At 39.1% G+C, this 23,923-nt stretch overlaps 1 protein-coding gene across 1 annotated transcript; it reads right to left on the bottom strand.

The window, feature by feature from the left end:
* Nucleotides 1–23,540, bottom strand: stk17a.L (serine/threonine kinase 17a L homeolog). Its single transcript, NM_001097945.1, is given in 8 exon segments — nucleotides 1–765; nucleotides 1,592–1,771; nucleotides 2,123–2,171; nucleotides 2,876–3,002; nucleotides 3,886–4,030; nucleotides 13,095–13,307; nucleotides 23,040–23,252; nucleotides 23,437–23,540. Coding segments are annotated over 7 exon segments (1,254 nt in total). The 5' UTR covers nucleotides 23,228–23,252; nucleotides 23,437–23,540; the 3' UTR covers nucleotides 1–413.
* Nucleotides 23,541–23,923: the final 383 nt, after the last annotated feature.

A 23,923-nucleotide genomic window follows, 5' to 3' on the forward strand; every position in this document is an offset into this window, starting at 1 on the left:
TTTACATTTGGGATTTTTAATAGAAATAAAAAACTGCAAGACTTGTGTGGCTTTAACATCGAGGTTGGCATCAGACGGGTAAACTCCTGTAATCATCTGTAACTTTGCTATTTTTTCTGATAGGTAAATCCAGAAAGTTCCACCTCCAGTGCAGTGAACATTGATCTAACCTTGCTTCCTTGCTCATGCTGATGCCCCAGGAAACCGTCACTAGGAAACCGCAAAACACAGAAAAAGGTTTTGTTATGGTAAGGCACTAGAGGTGGGGTGGTGGTGTCATTTTGAAGGAGAATAACATGGCACTGCTCAATTGCATTAATTTTGCATGACAACCTGTTGCTCTGGTCAACATTGACTTTTTGATCCAGGTTTATCAAGAGGCTTAAAGGAAACAAGTCCAAAATGTCCAATTGTTAGAAGATGAAGTCTCCTGCTATCTCTTGCATTATAGGCTCCTCAAACTTAAAGCGTTTGGTCGTGGCCTTAGATTCAGATTGTTTCTCTAATTCAGTCTGTCTGCACTGTCCCAGTGTATAAGATGCCATTACAATCAATTCTTCTTCTACAGTCTGTCCTTCTGCCTCTGCAATGGAAGTGACTGGCTCTGGAGAACTGGCCTGAGTTACTTCCTCCTCTCGGTTCTCCTCTTCCGGTGTGACATGGTTGCTTTCCTGCACAGAGTTCATAGCACTAGCATATGGATCAGGAAGGTCCCCTTGGGCTAGCCAAGGATGTTGGAGACAGTCAACAGCTGACGCACGAGCTCTGTGGTAAAAATAAGAGGCGTTTATTTTGCAGGAATGCAACTAGAAATCATTTATACGCATAACAGATTTGGGAATGAACATGTTTATTACAATTAAATGCTCAGCCAGGGCTTAACAGAATATCAGGCTGGAGAGCTAAAGTTGGCTAAACTCGTTTGAACAGGGAAGGTGTTAAATGTGGCCTACTTTAATACTATCATTTGAAGCAAAGTAATCTGCAAATGAACAATAAATATTATGCTTGTTGCTCAAAATTGTTAGATGGCAGCATATTACTATATCCAGCACTTGATACACATTTGCCCTCTAGAGACATCATTAAAGGCCAGGGCACATGTAGCTCTCTGCAAATAAAAAAGTGTAGAAGTGGATTCACTTTCTGCCCCAGTTGAGTTTTTCTGCACTGAAAAGTGCAACTTCTGCTTGCATGCAGGCACACAGAGCAGAGGTCGGTACAAAAACTGCTAAAGCAGACATATTGAGGCCGACCTCCTCTCCTTGTGCCTGCAAGCAAATGGAAGCTGTACTCTCCAGTGCAGATAAATAGAGCTTCAGCAGGGAGCAAATCTTCTCTCGGACTGCAAATAAAAAAAGGCAGCCTTAAAGTAGCGGAGCAAACACTCTGTGTGCCCTTGGCCTAAGTGATCATCATCATATTAGCGTTTGTAAAGCAGTCAAGTTATCAGAAGAGCAATTGCACTTTTGTCCACTACATGTTTTAAGTAGAACACAAATCATGTGACAGATTCATAGGAAGAAAGCAAAGTGCCATAGAAAATCATACAGCAGTGGGAAGAGGTCTTATGTTCTGAGCAATTACTTACTCAGGCTTGCGAATGAGAAGTGCTTTGATGAAATCTATTGCAGAATCAGAAATGTCTTCAAAGTCCTCACTATTGTAAGTGACATTCAGCTGGGAAATATTTAGGAAGGTCTGCTGCTTGTCATCGCCCAAGAAAGGGGAGGTTCCTGTTAGCATAATGTATGCCAGTACACCAATACTCCTGTAAAGATTAAGGTAGACGTTAACATAATAGGACTAATTTTGCCCCCCCCCCCAAGCAAATGGATCCCATCTCTGTATCATATTACAAATACAAACAAAACAATGTCGAATTTTCCAGTGTTCTTGCACGTATCAGATTGAACTGCCTATTGCAGTCACTCAGAGTGTGGAAATGACACAAATAGTATAGTATAGTATGGATATATTCTATCCAGATGAAAACTATTATAAAACATAAATAAAAAAAATTCTTGCACATTGTGCTAACATAGAGCAGAAATTGTTCAGTATATATGATGTATGTACCCTAATCAAACATGTGAATAGAAGAAAATACGATTACACTTACCACATGTCTGTTGCAGTGCTGATTGGCTCATAACTGAGAATTTCAGGAGCTATAATTGGAAACAAAATATATATTGAAGCTTAAAATTGGCAAAAGGAAAGCATTTGGCTTAGATTATATAGTGAATACCTATTAATTTACTACAGAGCTTTGCCACAAACTCAATGTTTACCATATAAATTCACGTTCCCATAAAGATTTTAGGTTAAATATACCATTTCATTAGACAGTGACTACCTTTAATATTTCCTGCAAAACTGTCCATAACATAGTGGAATGCTCTTTATGGCCTCTCTCTGAACAGGGAAAGAAAAGTTAGCAGGAAATCTGTTATCTACAAAGATCCGAATTACGGAAAGGCAGTCTCCCATAGACTCCATTATAATCAAATAATCCAAATTTGTAAACATGATTTCCTTTTTCTCTGTAATAATAAAACAGTACCTTGTACTTAAACCAAACTGAGATATAATTAATCCTTATTGGACGCAAAACCAGCCTATTGGGTTTATTTAATGTTTACATGATTTTCTAGCAGACTGAAGGTATGGAGATCAAAATAACAAAGATCCATTATCTGGAAACCCCCAGGTTCGGAGAATTCTGGATAGAAGGTCCCATACCTGCATTAATTCAAAAACACTTTAGGGATATACAATCTATCCACACGGAGGATGCGATGTGTGTACATCTGTTGCATTGAACCTAGGCTGCATGGTTAATATGAAACATGAGAAATCTCACAGCACTTACCAACATATTCTGGGGTCCCCATAATTTCTCTTAGCTCCTCGTTGTTATTCAATATTCTTGACAAGCCAAAGTCTACTATCTTTATGTCCCCTAGAGGACAGTCGCTCGTCAGGAGAACATTCTGGGGCTAGAAAGAACATTTTGCAAATTATTCATTAGTTTAAATAATAAAAGAGACTTGGTAAAAGCATTGAATTTCATATTACTTCAGAATACACATACTACTGTCTTTCAGCAGACAATTACTTGACGGGTAAAGCTGGGGTCCACAAACCTCTACACAAATTGTAGATATGTAATTGGCTGACAACTGTTCTAAAGGACACAAAACAATTCATCATGAGGGGGCTGTGAGGAAGTTGCAAGTTTTTAAACGTTTGTATTCGCATGAACTATATTGTGTATAATGTGACATGCACACCGAAGACATAACCATGAAGTATTAATGGACTGTGCTCAGTTTTAATGAATGTCTCACAGAAACAAGACAAGGCAAGCTTACAAATAGGGGTCCTGAAACAAAATAGAGGTTTTAACCCCTTCTCTCCAACAGTTCCTCAGGGTTGGGGGTAAGGGTGCAATTACTTGAAATACAATAAACTGAAATAGAATACAGTTTAAGTGAAACCAGTCTGAAATTTGTGGAATGCTATCATGTCTATCTCAGGAACCCACCCAGGCAGACCCCGCAACAACAGAACAGTCAGCTGCTCACTGGCTAAGCATGTAAACAGTGATTTCTATGTCTGTTTAATACTCTCATTTTGTCATATGGTTAGTACTCGGTTTTTGTTAAATACAAACACTAAATATTCAGAGAAAAGCTACAGCAAGTCTGCTTAGCAGCCTCTACTCTAAAAAGCTTAACCTAAATAGAGTTTGCTGTGGATGCATGCAATACGATATAGAATGATTATGTAACAGTTATGTGAGCATTAAGGAAATATTGGTCATACAATACCCTTTATGTTATAATGGTTACTAGTGAATGAAAATACTTATCGCCTCACCTTCAAGTCTAGATGGACGATATTGTGCCGGTGTAGAAAGGCAACTCCTTCTAATATCTGCCTCATAAGCCTACGGACATCTTTCTCTTTGAAGGCCTCTTCCCTTTCTGCTACACACTGGTTAAATATCTCACCGCCAGCAGCGCTATATGAAAAGAGAAAGATAAGTCTTATTGGAAATGCACTTAAAATGAACTCTGGGTAGTATTCAAGGTGGCTGGCTAGTTCTTCTTTGGGCACAGACGTACTGAAGCTTATATTTTAAAATGGACAAGAGAAAAAAAAATACCGAAAATACAGAGTGATTTTAAAAACCCAAAGAATTGGTTTTGAATTACACACTTGTTATTTCACTTTACTTATAGGGCACCTGTCACTCAAAAATGCCCCCCCCCCCGTCTAAAGCTGGCTATAGATGCAAAGATTAAGTTGTATGAAACAAAGGTTCGTACGATTTTCAGAATGCGCGTGGATAGTCCAGACATTTTCCGTGCCATGGCGATTGGTCGTTTAGTCAATCAGAATGTTTACAGATTTGTCAGCTAACGATATCTCTGCATGTATTGCCTGTCTGATGATATCAATGGGTGACTCACTACTATTTTTCGGACATAACTTCCATACGATTGCCGTCTGTCAAATGATAGCCCGAGCATTGTGTGATTTGTTCTCTTTACTACTTTAGATTAATCTGAATGGTTAGTTGCAGGTCGGAAGATTGTAACGTACAATCGTTCTTCGGATGATGAAATCTGCACGTCTATGACCAACTTTAATAGTAGAGCCTGGGCTCTGGTTGGTGGACAGATTAGTTTAATGCTAGTCTCCCCGCGAGCGCTGGACTGGAGCCCACACCTCTGGTAATGAAAACAATTTTGGGATGGCAGGTGACCTTTAAGAGGGGACATGAAGGCCCACCCTAAAAAAACATGGGTAGCCAATTTTGGGTCTGAACACATAGGTTAAGCAATATGGGTTTAAAGGACATATGTATAAAACACAATTTTATGCCACAGGGATGCTTTATCAATTCCCTTGAACAGCCAAGTCCCAATTCATACACCTTCCGGCTGTGTTGTCAGGCTTACACTCCCTCACAATATTGTGTGTGTGTGTTTATTTACCAACACAGGGCAAATCACCCCCATGTGCAGTAACCATGGAAACTTGTGAGCATTTTAGTTTTGATCAATCTACTGCAGGTATAATGCAGAAAACAAATCACTAATTTGTTGCTATAGGTTAACACAGTAAATGAGCCCTAGTGTTTATCAAGTGCATTTTTGTGAGTGCAACTTGCATTGCTCTATTCTATGTCTGTCAAACACATTAAAATGTAGCATTTTGCAATAAAACATGACTGCACAAAACCAGAAATCGGACTGCTTGTGGCTACAACCAGGCGGAATAAAATGGAAACAATTAGCTCATGTGATTGAAACATGCTCAAGCCTGCTCGCTGCAGTGAAAACCAGCTTAAATAATAATATATTAATATGTAAGCTTGTGCAAAGGCATGAAACGATTCATATATTTTTCTCAATGACTAAGTTGATTTTTAAGCAAGTATATCCTTAAAATGCCGGAATGCAATTTAACTGCAGTGTGTTTTTCCAAATTAAATTATATGATAATGACGACACATGAATCTTGTGATCATAAATGTTTATTATTCTGCAGGAGAATTTTCAGGAACTCTACTAGCAGAGTGTGCCTCCAAAAAAAATCCATTTAGCGAATAGGAGAAGCTTAGTGACCTGCACTTAGATTTGAATAGTTGTGTGAAATACTCTAGGACAGTTGAGCAAACAGAGAATGGGCCGAGCACAATGAAGGAGGCCTACGGCAACCTTGAACAATGTCAGCAGCTTGTGTAATCAATGACATCACCAGTCGGGAGCTTTGCTCAGCCACTAAATGCAGCCGGAGAGGATTCAAATAATGCACCGTGTTAATGAATTACAATGGACAAAGGACACAAGAAGGGGACAGGGTAGGATTCAGCTAAAGTATCAGATTAAGAGAAAAAAATTGAAGTCTGACAGACCAAATGCACAAAAATGTGTGAAGGTGTAAAATGCAGCACTGATTTTATATGCACAATGAGTAACTCGAACATACAGAAGGGGGGGGGGAGAATAAAATAAAAAAACTTTAGAATATATATGTCAAAAGATAAGAGCTGTTGAATAATAGGTACAGGATCAGTTATACAGAAAGCTCTGAATTACGGAATGGCCGACTCCATTTTATCCAAATTTTTAAAAATTTTGTAATAATAAAACAGAACTTTGTACTCAATCCAAACAAATACAAAAACAGCCTATTGGGTTTATTTAATGTTTACATGATTTTCTAGTAGACGTGTTATAAAGTTCCAAACTGTGCAAAGATCAGTTATCCAGAAAACCCCAGATCCCTAGCATTCTGGATAACAGGTCCCATACCTGTACTTTACAACCGCTTTTTTTAAAAAAAAAAAATCTTTTAATAGGATAGATTTTTAAACCGGTAATAGCAAGTATATCTGGTTTGGATGAGGAGCTTTGAAAGATCAAGCAAGTTGTCTATAAAATGACTTTGTATCACCACAATGCTATGTGGCCTCCCCCCCCCCCATCCCTTGTATAAATGTGACACCCTGCGTAGCACTTTAAGCTCTTCTAGTCACATGTCTGCTCCGGTGTGTTTTCCTTCTGGCCTGCGGCACACTCACAAAGCTTGTCACATGGAAGTGACAGCACAACTCGACAATCAGCAACGTCCTATAACCAAGGGCACCTCATGCAGAGAGAAAGCTACTTCCACAAGAATGTTACTCTGCGAGTATAGGAAACAGCCCGCAGCAAATACTGAAAAAGGGATAAGGATCAAAGTAGTATGTAGTGAGTGAAAGGCTAAAAGTAACTACATTGAGAATGGCTCTCCTTCCCAGCATTCCAGGAGTAAAGGCAGCCAGCCATACATGGGTCAGTCCTGATGGGTACCCAACCAAGCTATACCATACGAGGGGACACACAACGCAATGCAAATTAGTTTAATCTAGTAATAGCTGATGTTGAAGTTTATTAGTAATGATGTCTTATTATTAATTCGTAATATTGATGTCCATATTGCTTTATTATAAAAAAAATTACTTATTTTCATTTATTTAAAGTACAATATTCAACCCCCCCCCACCAGTTAGTTAAAGGATTGTCTAGCCCAAAATGTTTTTTCTACATAACAAAAGAAAACTTTGCGATATTAAGGGGGATGTTCACCTTTGAAATTAACTTTTAGTATGATGTAGAGAGAGATAGTCCATTGGTTTTCATTTTTTATTATTTGAGGTTTTTGTAGTTATTTAGCTTTTTATTAAGCAGCTCTCCAGTTTGCAATTTCAGCAATCGGATTACTAAGGTCCACATTACCCTAGCAACCATCCACTGATTTGATTAAGAGACTGGAATATGAATAGGAAAGGGTCTGATTAGAAAGATGAGTAATAAAAAGTGGCAATAACAATAAATGTGTAGCCTTACAGAGCATTTGTTTTTGGATGGGCTCAGTGACCACCATTTGAAAACTGGAAAGAGTCACAAAAGTAAAAAACTATAAATAATGAAGACCCAGTGAAATGTTTCTTAGAATTAACCATTCAATAAATTACTAAAATTAAACTTAAAGGTGAACCATCCATTTAACATTGGTGCTGGGCCATGCAACTAGTGCTCCCAAAGCAAGCACCCTCAATTCCCTATTCCCCTGAGAGCAGTTATTTAAATAACCTTTAAAATAATATAAGAAAATTGCTGAGAACTACAGGCTCTCTCCATGGTGCAAAAACCAGCTGACTAGGTGGAGATCCACTTACTGCAGTAATAGTAAATATCCTTCAGTATTCATTTCCATAGATTACAGCATGTAATCCAGGCATTATTTAGGAGGGGAAATGGACTGAAGCCAACCAACATCTAATTACTATGGTGTGCGTGAGTATAAACACACAGACAAAGCAGAAGCCCTTTTACTCGGTTCTCATCTCTGACCAGTGAAGCACTAAATACGAACGTGCAGAGTGCCAGTAGCAACAGAATTGTGTGTCAATAGCAAGGGTGACGAACGGGAATATAAAGTAGTTTCGGCTCCAAAATTGTTTTCATTTGGTGGGTGAGGACTAGACAGAGGGCTAAGGCACAAAGCTCATGGCACAAAGCTTTCTTTCTTTCTTCCATGGGTATATGGAGGACAGATAACTGCAAGAATGCAGAATATTTCAGAAGTTTACTTCCTCCCAAAATGTATCTGTAATGACTACAAACCATAGGAAGACTTGACATTCTGCAGATTTAAGGACGTGGGTAGAGCACAAAGAAAGGAAGGGGTACATTTCCTAGTGTACATAGCAACAAAACAGCTCTACAAACCATACTGTTTCAACGCAGCAGAGCACAATGCTATGATTGTATTAATGAAAAGTGTAAAATGTTTATTTGCTAACATGCGCAGAGACAGTTTAACCAATACTTCTGAGACTGGAGATTTAAACAGAACTATAGTACAAACTAGAGAGGTACATTTCCTGAAGAAAATGTGAGTGGTGCTTGCCGTGGCAAAACTCAGGCCCAAATCTGATTGGCTGTTGTTGCCCCGCCCCTTTTTTTCCTAATTGTGAACCACAGTCACTCAGTGACTAACATACCAAAGTTTGGGAATGCTGTAATTTAATGTGTAAAAATGGCAGCATTTCTATTTTTTTCTATTGAAAATCAATGAATGAAATTTGATTGGTTGTTGGTGGCTCCGCCCACTTTTTCTAAACTTGAAGTGGAAACCCCCAGCGACCACATTTGTGATATTCAAGGTCCCTGACATCAATACTGAGAGAATGGCAGCCTTCTTAATTTTTCCCATTAAAACCAATCAAAGAAATCTGATTGGTTGGTTTTGGCTCCACCCACTTTTCTTAATTTTAATCCCAGTCCCCCAGTGACCAACTGTGCCAACTTTGAGGAGGCTGCCATTAACCGTCTAAGAGCGGCAGCAGTTTAAAATTTTCCTATTTAATTGAATGGCTGAAATTTGATTGGCTGTTATAGACTCCGCCCACTTTTTGTAAATTTTGGCTGCAGTCACCCAGTGACCCACGGTGCCAAGTTTGGGAGCTCTGGCTTTATTACTGTGAGAATTACAGCTGTTTACATTTTCTCATTGAAGTCAATAGGGAAAATCTGATTGGTTGTTTGCGGCTCCGCTCACTTTTTTGGGTCCCCAAAATAGGACAGAAAAGTCACAACACCCCATTCCCGAATAAGCTGAACGGTTTGACACCTCATTCATGGGTCTGCGACAAACTAATTATTCGATAAATTCCCCATTATAAGTCAATGGGGCAAATTTGGGGACCTCTCCTGCCCCGGGGGTAAAACTTATACCCTCGTGTGGGGTATCATCTGACACAGGTCGCAAACCTCTTCAAATGTGGTAAATTTAACGTTTCTACAAGATTCCCTCTCTGCGCTAGAATCCGTCAAAAGTTGGCCTCAATGTTAATCTATGGGACTTTTCGGGGTGGTTAATTGCCCCCGCAAGGGGCAATTAACCACCCACCCCTTAGAAAAGTCATACCACCCCATTCCCGATTAAGCCGCACGATTTGACACCTCATTCATGGGTCTAGGACAAACGGTGCGGGACTAGTTACGCGCCAAACTTTCATACGGAAGAAGAATAAAAATAAGTTTGCAAGATAACAGTAGTGATGCTTTGCTTCGCAAGCACCACTAAATAGCAAATGTATCCAGATAATTGTAGCCTGAATTGGGAGGTGCTGTATTTTGTCTTTCTTGTCAGGTTCTGGTTGACTTTGGAAAGATGCTGGTGATCAGGAGAACTAAACATGCTGCCTTGAATAAACCAAAAGGAATCCACTATTGGTGCAGTCATGGACAGTAGCAACATTATATATAACCAAACTATAAACCCTAAAGACTACATACGGTAATAGAGGCCATACCCCACTCAAGTACTCACACATACTCTTTAGCAAAGGTATGTCCCTTTTTGACTCAGATTAAAGGCCAAATTGAACCTTCTCACATTGTTACTGGACAGCAAAATGCAACTAGAGAGGTACATTTCCTGAAGAAAATGTGAGTGGTGCTTGCCGTGGCAAAACTCAGGCCCAAATCTGATTGGCTGTTGTTGCCCCGCCCCTTTTTTCCTAATTGTGAACCACAGTCACTCAGTGACTAACATACCAAAGTTTGGGAATGCTGTCATTTAATGTGTAAAAATGGCAGCATTTCTATTTTTTTCTATTGAAAATCAATGAATGAAATTTGATTGGTTGTTGGTGGCTCCGCCCACTTTTTCTAAACTTGAAGTGGAAACCCCCAGCGACCACATTTGTGATATTCAAGGTCCCTGACATCAATACTGAGAGAATGGCAGCCTTCTTAATTTTTCCCATTAAAACCAATCAAAGAAATCTGATTGGTTGGTTTTGGCTCCACCCACTTTTCTTAATTTTAATCCCAGTCCCCCAGTGACCAACTGTGCCAACTTTGAGGAGGCTGCCATTAACCATCTAAGAGCGGCAGCAGTTTAAAATTTTCCTATTTAATTGAATGGCTGAAATTTGATTGGCTGTTGTAGACTCCGCCCACTTTTTGTAAATTTTGGCCGCAGTCACCCAGTGACCCACGGTGCCAAGTTTGGGAGCTCTGGCTTTATTACTGTGAGAATTACAGCTGTTTACATTTTCTCATTGAAGTCAATAGGGAAAATCTGATTGGTTGTTTGCGGCTCCGCTCACTTTTTTGGGTCCCCAAAATAGGACAGAAAAGTCACAACACCCCATTCCCGAATAAGCTGAACGGTTTGACACCTCATTCATGGGTCTGCGACAAACTAATTATTCGATAAATTCCCCATTATAAGTCAATGGGGCAAATTTGGGGACCTCTCCTGCCCCGGGGGTAAAACTTATACCCTCGTGTGGGGTATCATCTGACACAGGTCGCAAACCTCTTCAAATGTGGTAAATTTAACGTTTCTACAAGATTCCCTCTCTGCGCTAGAATCCGTCAAAAGTTGGCCTCAATGTTAATCTATGGGACTTTTCGGGGTGGTTAATTGCCCCCGCAAGGGGCAATTAACCACCCACCCCTTAGAAAAGTCATACCACCCCATTCCCGATTAAGCCGCACGATTTGACACCTCATTCATGGGTCTAGGACAAACGGTGCGGGACTAGTTACGCGCCAAACTTTCATACGGAAGAAGAATAAAAATAAGTTTGCAAGATAACAGTAGTGATGCTTTGCTTCGCAAGCACCACTAATTATGATAACCGCTCTCAGTTCAGTGCTGAAAGGAATCTGATAAAACAGTGTCAATCTCTTAATAATTTCACTCCCAGTTGGGAACTTTTCAAACTATTCAGCTCAGGGCGTGCAAGAAAGCTGTAAAGGCATCTATTACTTCTATTAAGTAAAGCTTCTATTAAAGGGGTGGTTCACCTTCACGCTAACTTTTAGTATGTTAAAGGGTTGCTAATTCTAACCAACTTTTCAAATTGTCTTCATTATTTATTTATCGTTTTTTAATTATTTGCCTTCTTATTCTGACTTCTTCAACTTTCAAATCTAAAAAACAAATGCTCTGCAAGGCTACACATTTATTGCTATGGCTACTTTTTATTACGCATATTTTTATTCAGGCCCTCGCATTCAGATTCCAGTCTCATATTCAAGTCAATGCATGGTTGCCTAGGTAATTTGGACCCTAACAACCAGGTTGCTGAAATTGCAAACAGTAGAGCTGCTGAATAAAAAGCTAAACAATTCAAAAACCACAAATAATAAAAAATTAAACCCAACTGCGACCTTCACTCTACATAATACTAAAATTTTATTTAAAGGTGAACAACCTCTAAGGTATACATCTTGTTATCAGCTAGTTGGATGAAAGTTACTCCTCCGCAGCCACACACACAAAAAAAAAAAAAAATGAAGGTGACACTTTAAATCTAATTTCTCACCAATGGTGTTTTCCTCCAATGTTTTACACAGCATGATAAACAGCCCCCCCCCCCCCACCCAATGTTCTAACTATCATATTAGGAATGTATATATTCCTAAATCCACAATTAAGGCTCAGGACACAGTTGGCAGCAAGTAAAACATGCGAGAGTCATGCTATGGCTTCTATACTTTTATCAGCCTAAGGAACAGGCAGTCAGCATTTACAAACACCAACAGAAGTGGAATGTGGTTGCCATAGTCAACAGTAGCCACTGCGCTTTGTGTAGCATTTTTCATTCTGTTTAGATATTGATGCTCTTAGGATGTTAATCTTTAAACCTGACTGTATCAGAGCACTTGAAATGAAAAGCAAACCACTACATTGAACTGTAACAAAGAACGGATAACAGAACAAATAAAAGTTTGCACGAAGGACATTTATCTCTAATTAGTTTCTACTTAGCGTGACTTGACTGGAATATATATTTATATTCAGGATATCCTCGACATGCACTTAAAAGCAAAACTGACGTGACTGAAGCTTTATCTGAAAACAAGAAAACTAAATAGCACTTTAGAAAGTGATAACACCAAGCTGTAGGAAAGGTTTCACCAGCATACACCACCACAGAACTGCAGTGCAACCATGGCAACTTACATGTCCTCCAGAGGAGATTTGTCAGGCAACTAAGCTCCTCATGTGCCATTGCCCTTAGGGCAGAGACATACACTCAGATTCGGGGAGATTAGTCGCCCGGCGATAATCGCCTCTTCTTTGGGGTGACTAATTTCCCTGAAGCTGCCTCCCACTGGCTAGAATCTAATTTGCCAGCGGGATGGCCCTCGGATTGCTTCGCCCGAAGTTTCCTCGTGAGGCAACTTCGGTTGTCTTTGGAAAACAAAGCGCACCGATTGCCATCCCGCCGGCGATTTACATTCTAGCTGGCGGGAGGCAGTTTGGTTTGCTTTCCAGTTAAGGCCTATTTTTTTCTACATATTCAGAGCCATTTTCCTTTAAAATTAAGCCATAACTGCAATGGACTGGTATGTTTGGAATACTTTCATAAAAAATGAAATCTTTCAGGGCATCAGCATAATCCCTTGCACGTGAATCAAGAACGGAGTGAGGTCAATTTCCTTTGTGGAGGCATGATAAGCAGATGGCACATATGGATGGAGTTTAAGTAAAGTTGTACTTACTATTCCAGTACTAGGATCATTTCAGTGGCAGTCTCGTAGACTTCATGCAGTTTGATAACCCAAGGGCTGCCTCTAGCCAGCTCCAAAACTGCAATTTCATGGATGATTTCCATTCGACAGTCCTGGCCCTTTCTTCGTTTTCTCATAAATTTTGCTGCAAATTCTTTTCCAGTTTCCTTTTCCACGCATTTTCTTACAACTGCAAATTTGCCTCTAGAATAAAGAAAACTGGCATTTTAATAATATAATATTTGTAACTACCATATCAGATAATAAATGAAGCAGTTGCACTGCCTGACCCAGCATATAGTTTTTCCCACTGTTTAAGTGCTATTCCACAAAACAGAAGTTTAGGAAAAGCATTATAATAAAAGTATGGTATCAGTTATCTGGAAACCCGTTATCCAGAAAGCTCTATTTTATTACAATAATTCAAATTTGTAAAAATGATCTTTTTCTCTGTATTAAACAGTATCTTGTACTTAATCCAAACGAAGATATAACAAATTCTCATTTGAAACACATCATACTATTCGGTTTATTTAAGGATTAAATCATTTTATAGTAGATTTAAGGTATGAAGATCCAAATTAGGAGATTATCAAATATCCGGAAAACTCAAAATCCTGAGCTTTCTGGATAACAGGTCCCATACCTGTACTAGTTCTGGGGATAAAAACCTCTCTGTTTCCAAGTATTGTACCATTTATTTTTTCACTTAAATAAACTAATACTTACAGGGAAAAAAAACTCAATTTCATCATGAAGTGAGATAATATATTAATTTACCACTAAACAGCCCAACCATCTATTGAGTAGGTTAAACAAGGGGCCCTTGGCAAATCATTGTGGAGGCTCAGTGAGGGGGTAAATTAATCCACCAATGAGTTCTAAGAGTAAATGGCAGGGGCTGCATCTGTCCTCTAGTCTCCTCTGTTCTAATCTGATCGTTTAGCCCAACACTAACTGCATCCGAACAAACTGAGTTTTGTGTTTTGCAATATCATAGGACGGATTGGCACAACTGGATGGTATGGAAACTAAAACAGAACATTTGTCAACATAGTCTCATTACTGTATGACTAGGGACATGGTAACATCAAGTATATTTTAGTATAATGTCAAATGTACACTTGCAGAATACTGCTGATGGCACATGGTAAAATGTTGAATTTCTGCAAATAAAACGATGTCCAATGGTATGCAGATAAAAGAAACCTCTAACATTCTTTGCATGTAGAGTAATGCTGTGACAACGGCTTGAGGGTGCAGTAGAATCAGCTGTACTGTAGGATGACCTACTTCTGCGCAAGCAGATGTACAAACCCGGTTTAAACACAATTACAATACTTGCACGCTTGAAGGAAGCCAAGCACACAGGAAATTATTTGCTTGGTTCACACGATCTCACAGTTCTGAAAACACTGCAATAATCTTAGATACAAAAATGCAGATGTATCCAATTTTTAAAACAGAATATTTACAACACACAAAACAAATGCTGGGACGCTTCATCGTGGGTACAGGATTTATGTAGACTCATTCGTGAACTTTATTCAGTTGTGGCTCAGTCACAAGACTTTCTATCTAGCTGCGTATTGTTTGTCAATTTACCTTTGATTTTGCTAGATTAGAAGAAAAAAAAGCTAAAATAATTTAGTAAAGTATTTTCCCCAGTAGCACCTGGTTCCATTTTATTAGTTGAATCCTGGTACAACACATCACACTAAAGAGCAACAAAGCTAGCTATTGTACTTTTTCTCTTTATAGTCATCATTCACAGTATTAACTGCAAACAAAGCAGGTTGGGGACATGATTACAAAATAAATGTTTATGCCACATAAAACACTACCAAAGGAGGAAAGCTGCTCACCAAGTAACTTTATTCTCTATGCTCACTGGAGGGAATCTACAGCATATACTGGCTGCCATTGAAGCAAAAAGGTGTCCATTTTATCTAGTGTTCACTTTTTTGTCTGTAAATGGCGATACACAAAATGGAAAGGTTATAGAACAGAGTCAAGTATTTGCCTACCAGTCAAGGTAGAACATAATCTATTTTTTTTTTTAATTATTTACCTTTTAAAATTGGGGTCACTGACCTCATCTAAAAAAAAAAAAAACTCTTTAAAGCTACACATGTAATGTTATTGCTACTTTTTATTACTCATCCTTTTGTTCAGGCCTCTCCTATTCATATACTAGTCTCTTATTCAAATCAGTGCATGGTTGCTAGGTTAATTTGAACCCGCACAACCAGATTGCTGAAACTGCAAACTGGAGAGCTGCTGAATAAAAAGATAATAATTTAAAGAACACAATAAATGAAAAAAATTAAATCAATTACAAATTGTCTTAGAATAGCGCTCTATATATCAACTAAGAACAATGAAAGTACTGCTCAATTCAAAATAAATAAATTAAATGCTGACCGTTACTAATCTCCCCGGTGTGTAAAACCCTAAGCTCTACATATAGGGCAGCAATAACTCACCTGATATCAGTGACCCAGGTGTATAAAACCCCAGGTCCGACACTACAAGGCGTGTACCTTCTCAGACCCTGGGACACTTAACAATTGTGCACTTGCAGCAATTTATTTTGGACACTAACACCGGACATTTGGAGGCTGTACACCCAACCAGATATTGGTACCTTTATTCCATCATTGGACAGCCTTGTCCAGTGCATAGAGACACATTCCATTTGGATAGTAGTCCACTTTTATCTATATTTGTATTTTTGCACTAGTACATAAATTGGCATTAAGGGATCCCTTTTTCCACATGCAGCGCCGCTTTCTTTTTAATTGGTTTTAGCTATGGTGTTTAGGCATAGTGTTGAATAAATATTGCCTTTTACTTTATTACATGTTTATTCATTTGAATTGAGTGTATTTGAACTATATGGGCAAGGGGTTAAGTCCCATTTGGTTGCGCATACTAATACGCACAAGTGTTCTCATCAAAATACAAAACCTGCACTCACCGAATTCCTTAGGTGGCACGGGTGCTGCGCCCTCAACACGTACCTGGGCGTTATGTGTAGGCAGTAACTGAACAAAAAAAAAAGTGCGCACTCCTTCAGTCACAAATTCTGGACTGAACTGGTGACTGAAGGAGGGTGCACTTTTTTGGTCAGTTTCTAATCTACATCATACTAAAAGTTTACTCAAAGGTGAAAATCCCCTTTAAGGGCAAGGCCAGACGTGCCGTTTTTAAAAAAAGCTCCGCCAGGCGTAAATACGCATAAACTGCACTACCACTGAAACTGATGGAACACGCACTATGGCAATTCAAACAGTGCGCTTGCAAGTCGAAATCCGCCACAGGACGCCAGTATTGGCGTTTTTCAGCAGAAACGCCAATACGTCAAGAAACTACCAAATCAATAGACTATGGGATCTGCACGTTTTAAACCACACTTTGCATAAATATGATGTCCAAATTCTCAATGAGAATAATGAGAAGTTGGGAAAAGAAACCTACGTGCTGAAAAACGCATGAAAAACGCATGTTGATGGTCGCTTGTGGTTTCAGTGGCGTATTTACGCCCGGCGTTTCTTTTTTAAAAACGCAACGTAAAAACGCCACATCTGGCCTTGTCCTAAAGGGCTGTGGTTCTGGCACCAAAGACGCATATGCTCCCACAAAAATGAAAGAAACACACTTGTGTCTAATGGCGATATGCAGGGTTTGTCAGCTGTGAGAGAATATGTGAACAAACAATACAATACCAAGTATGTGGGCTTTACCTTAAGAACTTGGCAATAGTTTCTTCTGAGAATCAGAGCGACAGGTTTAACTTGCTTTGTAAGCAGTGTAAGATTTGTACAGCTTAAACAAAGAAACAGCAGTGACCATTCTTCCACGCTAAGGGACAATTATCTGATAACTTTACCAGATATATTTGGGTTATTGTGCCCAAACACCTAATGTGCAAGCAAGGCAAATAAAAGCGTTCTGAGCCCAGAGGGAACAAACATTGGCTACTTCTATGGCAAGATGGCATTTTTTTATAGCCAGAGTGCATGCACCTAAATGCCATATCTTGAGGAGTACCATAAAAGGTGAAATTTCTATTTGCAATTTGAAAGTCATGGTTTTTGAACTTTATAAACCGCATTTGTTTATAGTTGCAATTACAATAGTGAATGTCTACCTAGGAGTAGTTATCCTGTCATTTCTGAGGTAAAAATCCATTTGCTTCACTAAGAATTAATTTAAAATGAAAATGACTAATTTTTGATGAGTCACTAGTGTAACTAAATGAGTAGTCATTAAAAGTGTTGACAGTACTTTTAATTGGGACAAATGCTTTGAAAACAGAGATTGTAGCCATAACAACCAATGGGAAAACCAATAGCAATGACACAAGCAATTTCACATAAGATAATTGCATAGAAGAAAAATGTCCAGTCACAAATGATTAATTATCTATAACTATACTCTGTGTTTGCTTTGTGCAATAATGGCAAAACACTTTACCATTATTATGTCAAATTAGAATATCCTTTAGATCAAAAAAATGAAAAGTCCGAAATCCCTTTAGCCTCCAACACAACAGACCTGTGACCTAATAAGATGTTTACACAAGTGGCACATGGACTGATGTGTACTATTGGTAATTATAAAATATTAAGTGGCCCATTTGTTAAGGTTTGAGTTGTGTTTTGCATGACAAATTTGAGTTTATGAATTTTTGGGATAAAAAAAAAAAATTCAAGGCTTTTTTTTTTTTTTTTTAAAAACTCTATAATTTTTAAATATGTATTATACCCCAACCCTGGAAATAGCTCAAATCCGAAAACAGACCATCTAAAACCAGTCGAGGTCATGTAGGCGTCTATGGCGGAAGTCGTTTGAACCATTGGAAGATGATGATAACCCCCATGATGTTTGAGTTTTTTAGCAGGGTTAATTTTCTTTTCGCTGAAAACCCTCTTTTCGGCTTGTTAACCCCAAACTCACCGATTTCAATTTTTTTATATTCGTGTAAAAAATAAAAAGTCTAATATGCGACCTTTGATAAATAACCCCCTAAATGCAAGATGTGGTGTGACAAGCCCTTGAGCTAAATGATTCATACTTTTATGTTTTAATTTGATTCATTAGTCAATACATTTCTTATATTCTGCATAGTGTGCATAGTGCATTAAAGACAGCGTTTACAATAGTTGCTAACAGATTTACAGATGCTGCTGAAAAAACAACTAATGCAGTAAATTTTAAAAACACCAAACAATTGAAAAAATTATTCACCAGTGATTTCTGGTGAACTAGCTGAACACAACTGACAGTTCCGAAGGTGACCACCAGTCAAGGTGAGCAAAGCATGCAGCTAGTTATACACTCAAACATTGACAAACTAGTTATACACTCAAACATTGATATTTAGGGTACAGAATTATATGGCACTGGCTTAGTTGTACTGTATGTATCGCACCTCGTGCAGAAGTGAAAGGTCGTACGTCTGGGCACCAGTAAGGACCATGAAAATCAGATCGTCCTCATTAACCAGCTCACATGCCAAAAGTACTGCTAGGGTCCCTCCCTGTACTCCGAAACAGGAAGATTAGATGAAAAGATTAAACAAACAGACTTTGCATTGCTGTTTGATAGGTTAAAAAGTGGCTAAATTCTTTGCACTAATCACCTTTTCTTATTGCAGACTGATCAAAGGCTTGGTGTCATGATAGAAAGCTCATGCCAAATCTGCACTAGTTGATCAGACTTCTCATAAGACGCTAGAACACAAGCAACGGGCTCATTTCCCACAGTGCACAGCTCACAGTGTGGCAGAAACAGTGTCCGTCTTTGGAATAATTCACACCAATCTTTTCTCACACATACTTCTCATGGCAATGTGATCCCTTCCCTATGTAGCCGCCCTAAATGACTCCACAGTGATTTATACACTAGCATTCCCAAATAATCCTCAGAGAAAGACAAGAGGAAACTAGTGCACACAGACCCACAGATCAATCATAACCAGACAAAGCCTCACAAACAAGCCAAACAAAGCCGAGTTGTCTAAGCTACAATAGACAACTGTTAAAATGTCACTAGTGTGTTTTGCACATACACTGCTTGAATGCAGAAAGCATGACACATGGCTGGGAATATTTACCATTTTGTTTGAACTGAGCATGATTGTCACATCCTAAACAAAAATTGTATATGGAACACTTAAACGCAATAACTTTGATATATTTTAGGATTTTGCTGTTGCATGAAACAATTTACTGTTCAAAAGGTATTGCATCTGACTTAGACTGGTTTTGCAAATGCTGTCCCATATTAATTCTGCATAGTTTAAACCTTATAATTAATGCAGTGAAGTACTGCATTTCATGGCATACATAATTAATATACACTAGCTGCAGCAAAAAAAAAAAAGAAGAAGAAAAGACAGAGGTAGAAATTCAGTCTATGGGCCTCCAATTAGAAAGCCATGGTGGAATATCACTGCTAATTTGAGACCTTGATCTCAGTATTCAAATACAGGTATGGGGCCCGTTATGCAGAATGCTCAGGACCTGAGGTATTCCGGATAACGGATCTTTCCATAATTTGGATCATCATACCTTAAAGGAGAGACAAACCTTTAATAAAAAAACCCTACACCTTACCCTACATAGATCCCCCCCCCTGCTCTGCCCCAGCCTAGTTTCCCTAGCAAATGCCCCCAACTCTTTATTTACCCCTCCGTGCAGATTCTGTCCAGCAGAGTTCACGGGCGCCATCTTCTTCTCTTCTGTAGTCTTCGGAATGAGTCGAAGCGGCAGTCTCATTCCGAAGATTACTGAAGATGAACTCTGCAGGACAGAATCTGCATGGAGGGCAAGTAAAGAGTTAGGGGCATTTGCCTGGGGGGGCAGCTAGGCTGGGGGGAGGTGTATGTAGGGTAGGGTAGGCAAGGGTTTTTATTTTTTAATGGGTTTGTTTCTCCTTTAAGTCAGCTAGAAATCTAATTTGGATCTTCTACTAGAAAAGCATGTAAACAATAAATAAACCCAATAGGCTGGTTTTGCTTCCAATAAGGATTAATGATATCTTAGTTAGGATCAAGTACAATGTACTGTTATTAATACAGAGAAAAAGGAAATCATTTTTAAAATTTTGGATTATTTGGATAAAATTTAGTGTATGGGTGATGGCCTTTGTGTAATTTGTAGCTTTCTGGATAGCGGGTTTCTGGATAACGGATCCTATATCTGTATAAGCATGCCAAAACTTTACCTGGTTATTTGAAACTGCCCACTGTAAAGAAATGATTAGTAAGGCTTCTCTTTATCGAAGATAAAATACCTATTTTTCAGAAAACTTTAGAAAGCTCACAAATACAGCAGTGCCACTTCCCATATCAAATTTAAACAAATAATACTAGAAGCTTTTCTCTCTATTAACAAAGTGATTTGTACTTGATGGTATCTGAGCCAGCATAAACCCATGTTAAACGGGCAGTATACCCCACTCAAGAGGAGCTGAATGAATACAACTTGTGCTGAACATACTTCTTGCCTATTGTTTCAACAAGGGAAAAATCTGTTTATGATATTTTTTGCGTTAATCCAGGTTTGTCCTTGCAAAGCTGATTTTTACTTTCTGATTAATTTTGAAATAGACAAGTTTGTGTTCCGTTTCAATGAATTTTTCTTGCTTAAAGACAAAAAGATATTGAAAGATGATCCGATGATCAAGAAAAACAAAATTTATGAACTAGAGGCGCACATGGAAATGAAATATTATCCATTAGAAAGGAAGTTCAACATTCCATGTATAGCTCATATTGACCACTATGCAATGGATCTGTGTTTACTCATCTTGATGACTGCTGAGCTCCGGAGCAGGCATGTTCAACCCATTCAACTCATGTGTCACTGGATAACAGTACAAGAACAGCCTAAAGCACTGGGCAAGTCTTAAAAAATGGCACAAAGCTGCACGGATACACACATTTCAACTAATCAAATATGTCAACAAATATAACAACTAGCAAGACAAATGTATTCGATAACTGATCTTTCTGTAATTGGAATCTTCATACCTTACATCTACTAGAAAATCATGTAAACATTAAATAAAGCCAATAGGCTGGTTTTGCTTTTGAAAAGGATTAATTATACCTTAGTTTGGATCAAGTACAAGCTACTGTTTTATTATTACAGAGAAAAAGAAAATCATTTTTAAAAAAATTCAGACTCAACAAATTCATTGAGCTGACAGTTTACAAGACCAGTTAACTCTATTCCACGGAACATTTGTTAAAACAATAAACGTGTTCATTTGCTTTAACTGTTTTGAAACGAGATTGTCATTTCCTGTCCATTTAATTCTATTCTAACTTCACAGTAAAGGGAAAGCATCCGTCAGCAATAGTTCCCACCATTAGCTCTTTTTCACAGCCAAGAAAAAGAGAACTCACATATTTGTCATCAGGAAATGCTGAAAGTGTGGTTAATATTTAAACATGACAACACTTGAGCATCCCCACAACACTGCATATATTTGTATTTTTTTTTTATTTTATTATTATTATGAAAGGTGTGGATGATAGATTGGTCAGCCAGTACTAACCACTTCATCCATAGCAAAGAATAATAAATTATAAATAACAAGGAAGGCAACATTTCTCAGAAACGGAATGAGTCATTAGTAAGATGTCTGCACATCACACGCATTCTTATTTCTGCATTTCACATAACCAACAAACATGAATCTCATGGCAGCTGAAACAGACTGGGCAAGGAGCAAGGGGCCCGAGCGAACATACAACTCATGCAGTATCTCCGTAACCAGAATTGTACAGCCTTTATGCACCACTCTGACATTTCATCATAATTAGAAACCTGTTTTGGTCTTAGAACAGGAAAACCACATTAGGAGACCCCATATAAATGATGATAGGGTATAACAGTTATAGATGCAATTGTACTTCCAAACCACTATCAGCTCTCAAGCACAGGTGTCCCCAACTATTTTTTACCTGTGAGCCAAATTTAAATATTAAAAAAAAAAAAGAGTTGGGGAGCAATACAAGCATGACAAATGTTCCTAGGGGGTGCCTAATAAGGGCTGTTATTGGTTATATGGTAGCACCTTTATGGACTGAAAAAATACAGGTAGATCTGTTTTTGGCAGGGCATATTGTTTTTATGCCTCCAAGTCAGGCAAAAATTAGCACAAACACTGGTTGGGGATCGGGGCTCTAACACTACATATCTTACTTTTCAGTCTGTCCCTAATTACCCCCCTCAACAGCCCTTGAAAAATAAATATGGATGGTGAGAACATCTCAGACCCAGATTCCTTCATTTCAAACCAACATGTAACATGGCCCCCTTTAAACAGCACATCAACTGTAGAAATGTCATTGTTTGGTTACTCAAAGCAATATTAAAGCATATATGTTAGCCAAAAAATACATCCCATTAAATAAATGGGGGTAGCGATTTATATGTTATTAAAGGGGCATCTGAAAGGTTTCCATAAGCCTTGTAATTGTCATCTGCTGCTAGATGTTAAGGTTCCAATGTATGCCTATCTTTTCAACAATGATCTCTGCCACTAGCATTCCCAGTGGGAATATTGACATGTATGGGCAGTGTATATCAGCCCCTGTCAGACACAGGGATCAGTTTCCTGCAGGAAATCAGGGCAGACACAGGGTAGAACTACACATTCCCCAGCATTGACCATCATGGTGCCCTAAATATGAATCAACAAATGTATATATATCTATCTATCTCAAATGTATATCTATCTATCTATCTATACAGTGATGTAAGGCAGAAAGAGAGGCCACTGGCTGGACTTCACACTGGTGCCTATATAAATAAACACACACAATAAGTCAGACACAAGTATTGCAGAATAGTTGCTGGTGTCCATGGAGTGGTGTCTGAGGTTAGTAAAGCAGACAGACAAGGAGAGTGCCATTACCTGCCCAGCTCATGTCCCGGGGAGATGCTGTAGGTGGAGCTGAAGGCTTGACTCCGGATGGGGATACTCGGCTCTCCCAACAGTCCCACTCTGTCCGTGCAGTTCTCCTCGTCTCGCTTTGGTCTCCTCGCAGCTCTTGGGGTCCGACAACACTTGTCCGGCGCCCCGTATCCCTCCTCCGGAATCATCCTGCTCACACGCGCCGCCGCGGCTCTACAAAGCAGCAGAGAAGGAAGGAGTTAGCGCTTAGTTACAGGGACTACTGTGCCGCCTCCTCAGTGCTCACTGCGGCCCTAACAACTATTACTCTCCCCACAACAGCAGCACCAAGCGGCTACAGCCGTATCTCGGCACAACGGTGCAGCTGGACAGATAAAAAGCCACCAATTAAACACACCTTTAATAAATCGCCGCTTCTTCGGAACCGCCCTGTAATAGTGACGTGAGCAACCGTAAAACAATCCGGTTTTTGCGCTTTTCTATATAGATCCACGAGGGTACGGACCCACAGCTCCCGAACTCCGGCACAACTCACTCGCACGCTCCTCTCCCCTAGCAGCAGCAACCACAAACTAAAGCCTCCGAGCCGGCCAATCCGGCCTTCATTACTGACACGCCTACACCCTGACGGCCCCTCCCCCCGCTTCAAAGAATGTGGGCGTGGGTCGTAGAATGCAATATAGGCGGTGCCTGCATGTTTCAAATGTAAATCGTAGCGAAGGATCCTATCCCAGACCTGATGTGACTGGCTCAGTATCTGGTTCCGGTATTAATGGTGATGGTAGCTGAGGTCTAACCTGTGTATGAGCAGTCCTGGCTTTCATATACATAAATATAGGCAATCCTAAAGTTTAATAGGTCCTACAAGTTATATAAATACATTG

Source organism: Xenopus laevis, chromosome 6L (genome assembly GCF_017654675.1).
Source record: "Xenopus laevis strain J_2021 chromosome 6L, Xenopus_laevis_v10.1, whole genome shotgun sequence".
NCBI lineage: Eukaryota > Metazoa > Chordata > Amphibia > Anura > Pipidae > Xenopus > Xenopus laevis.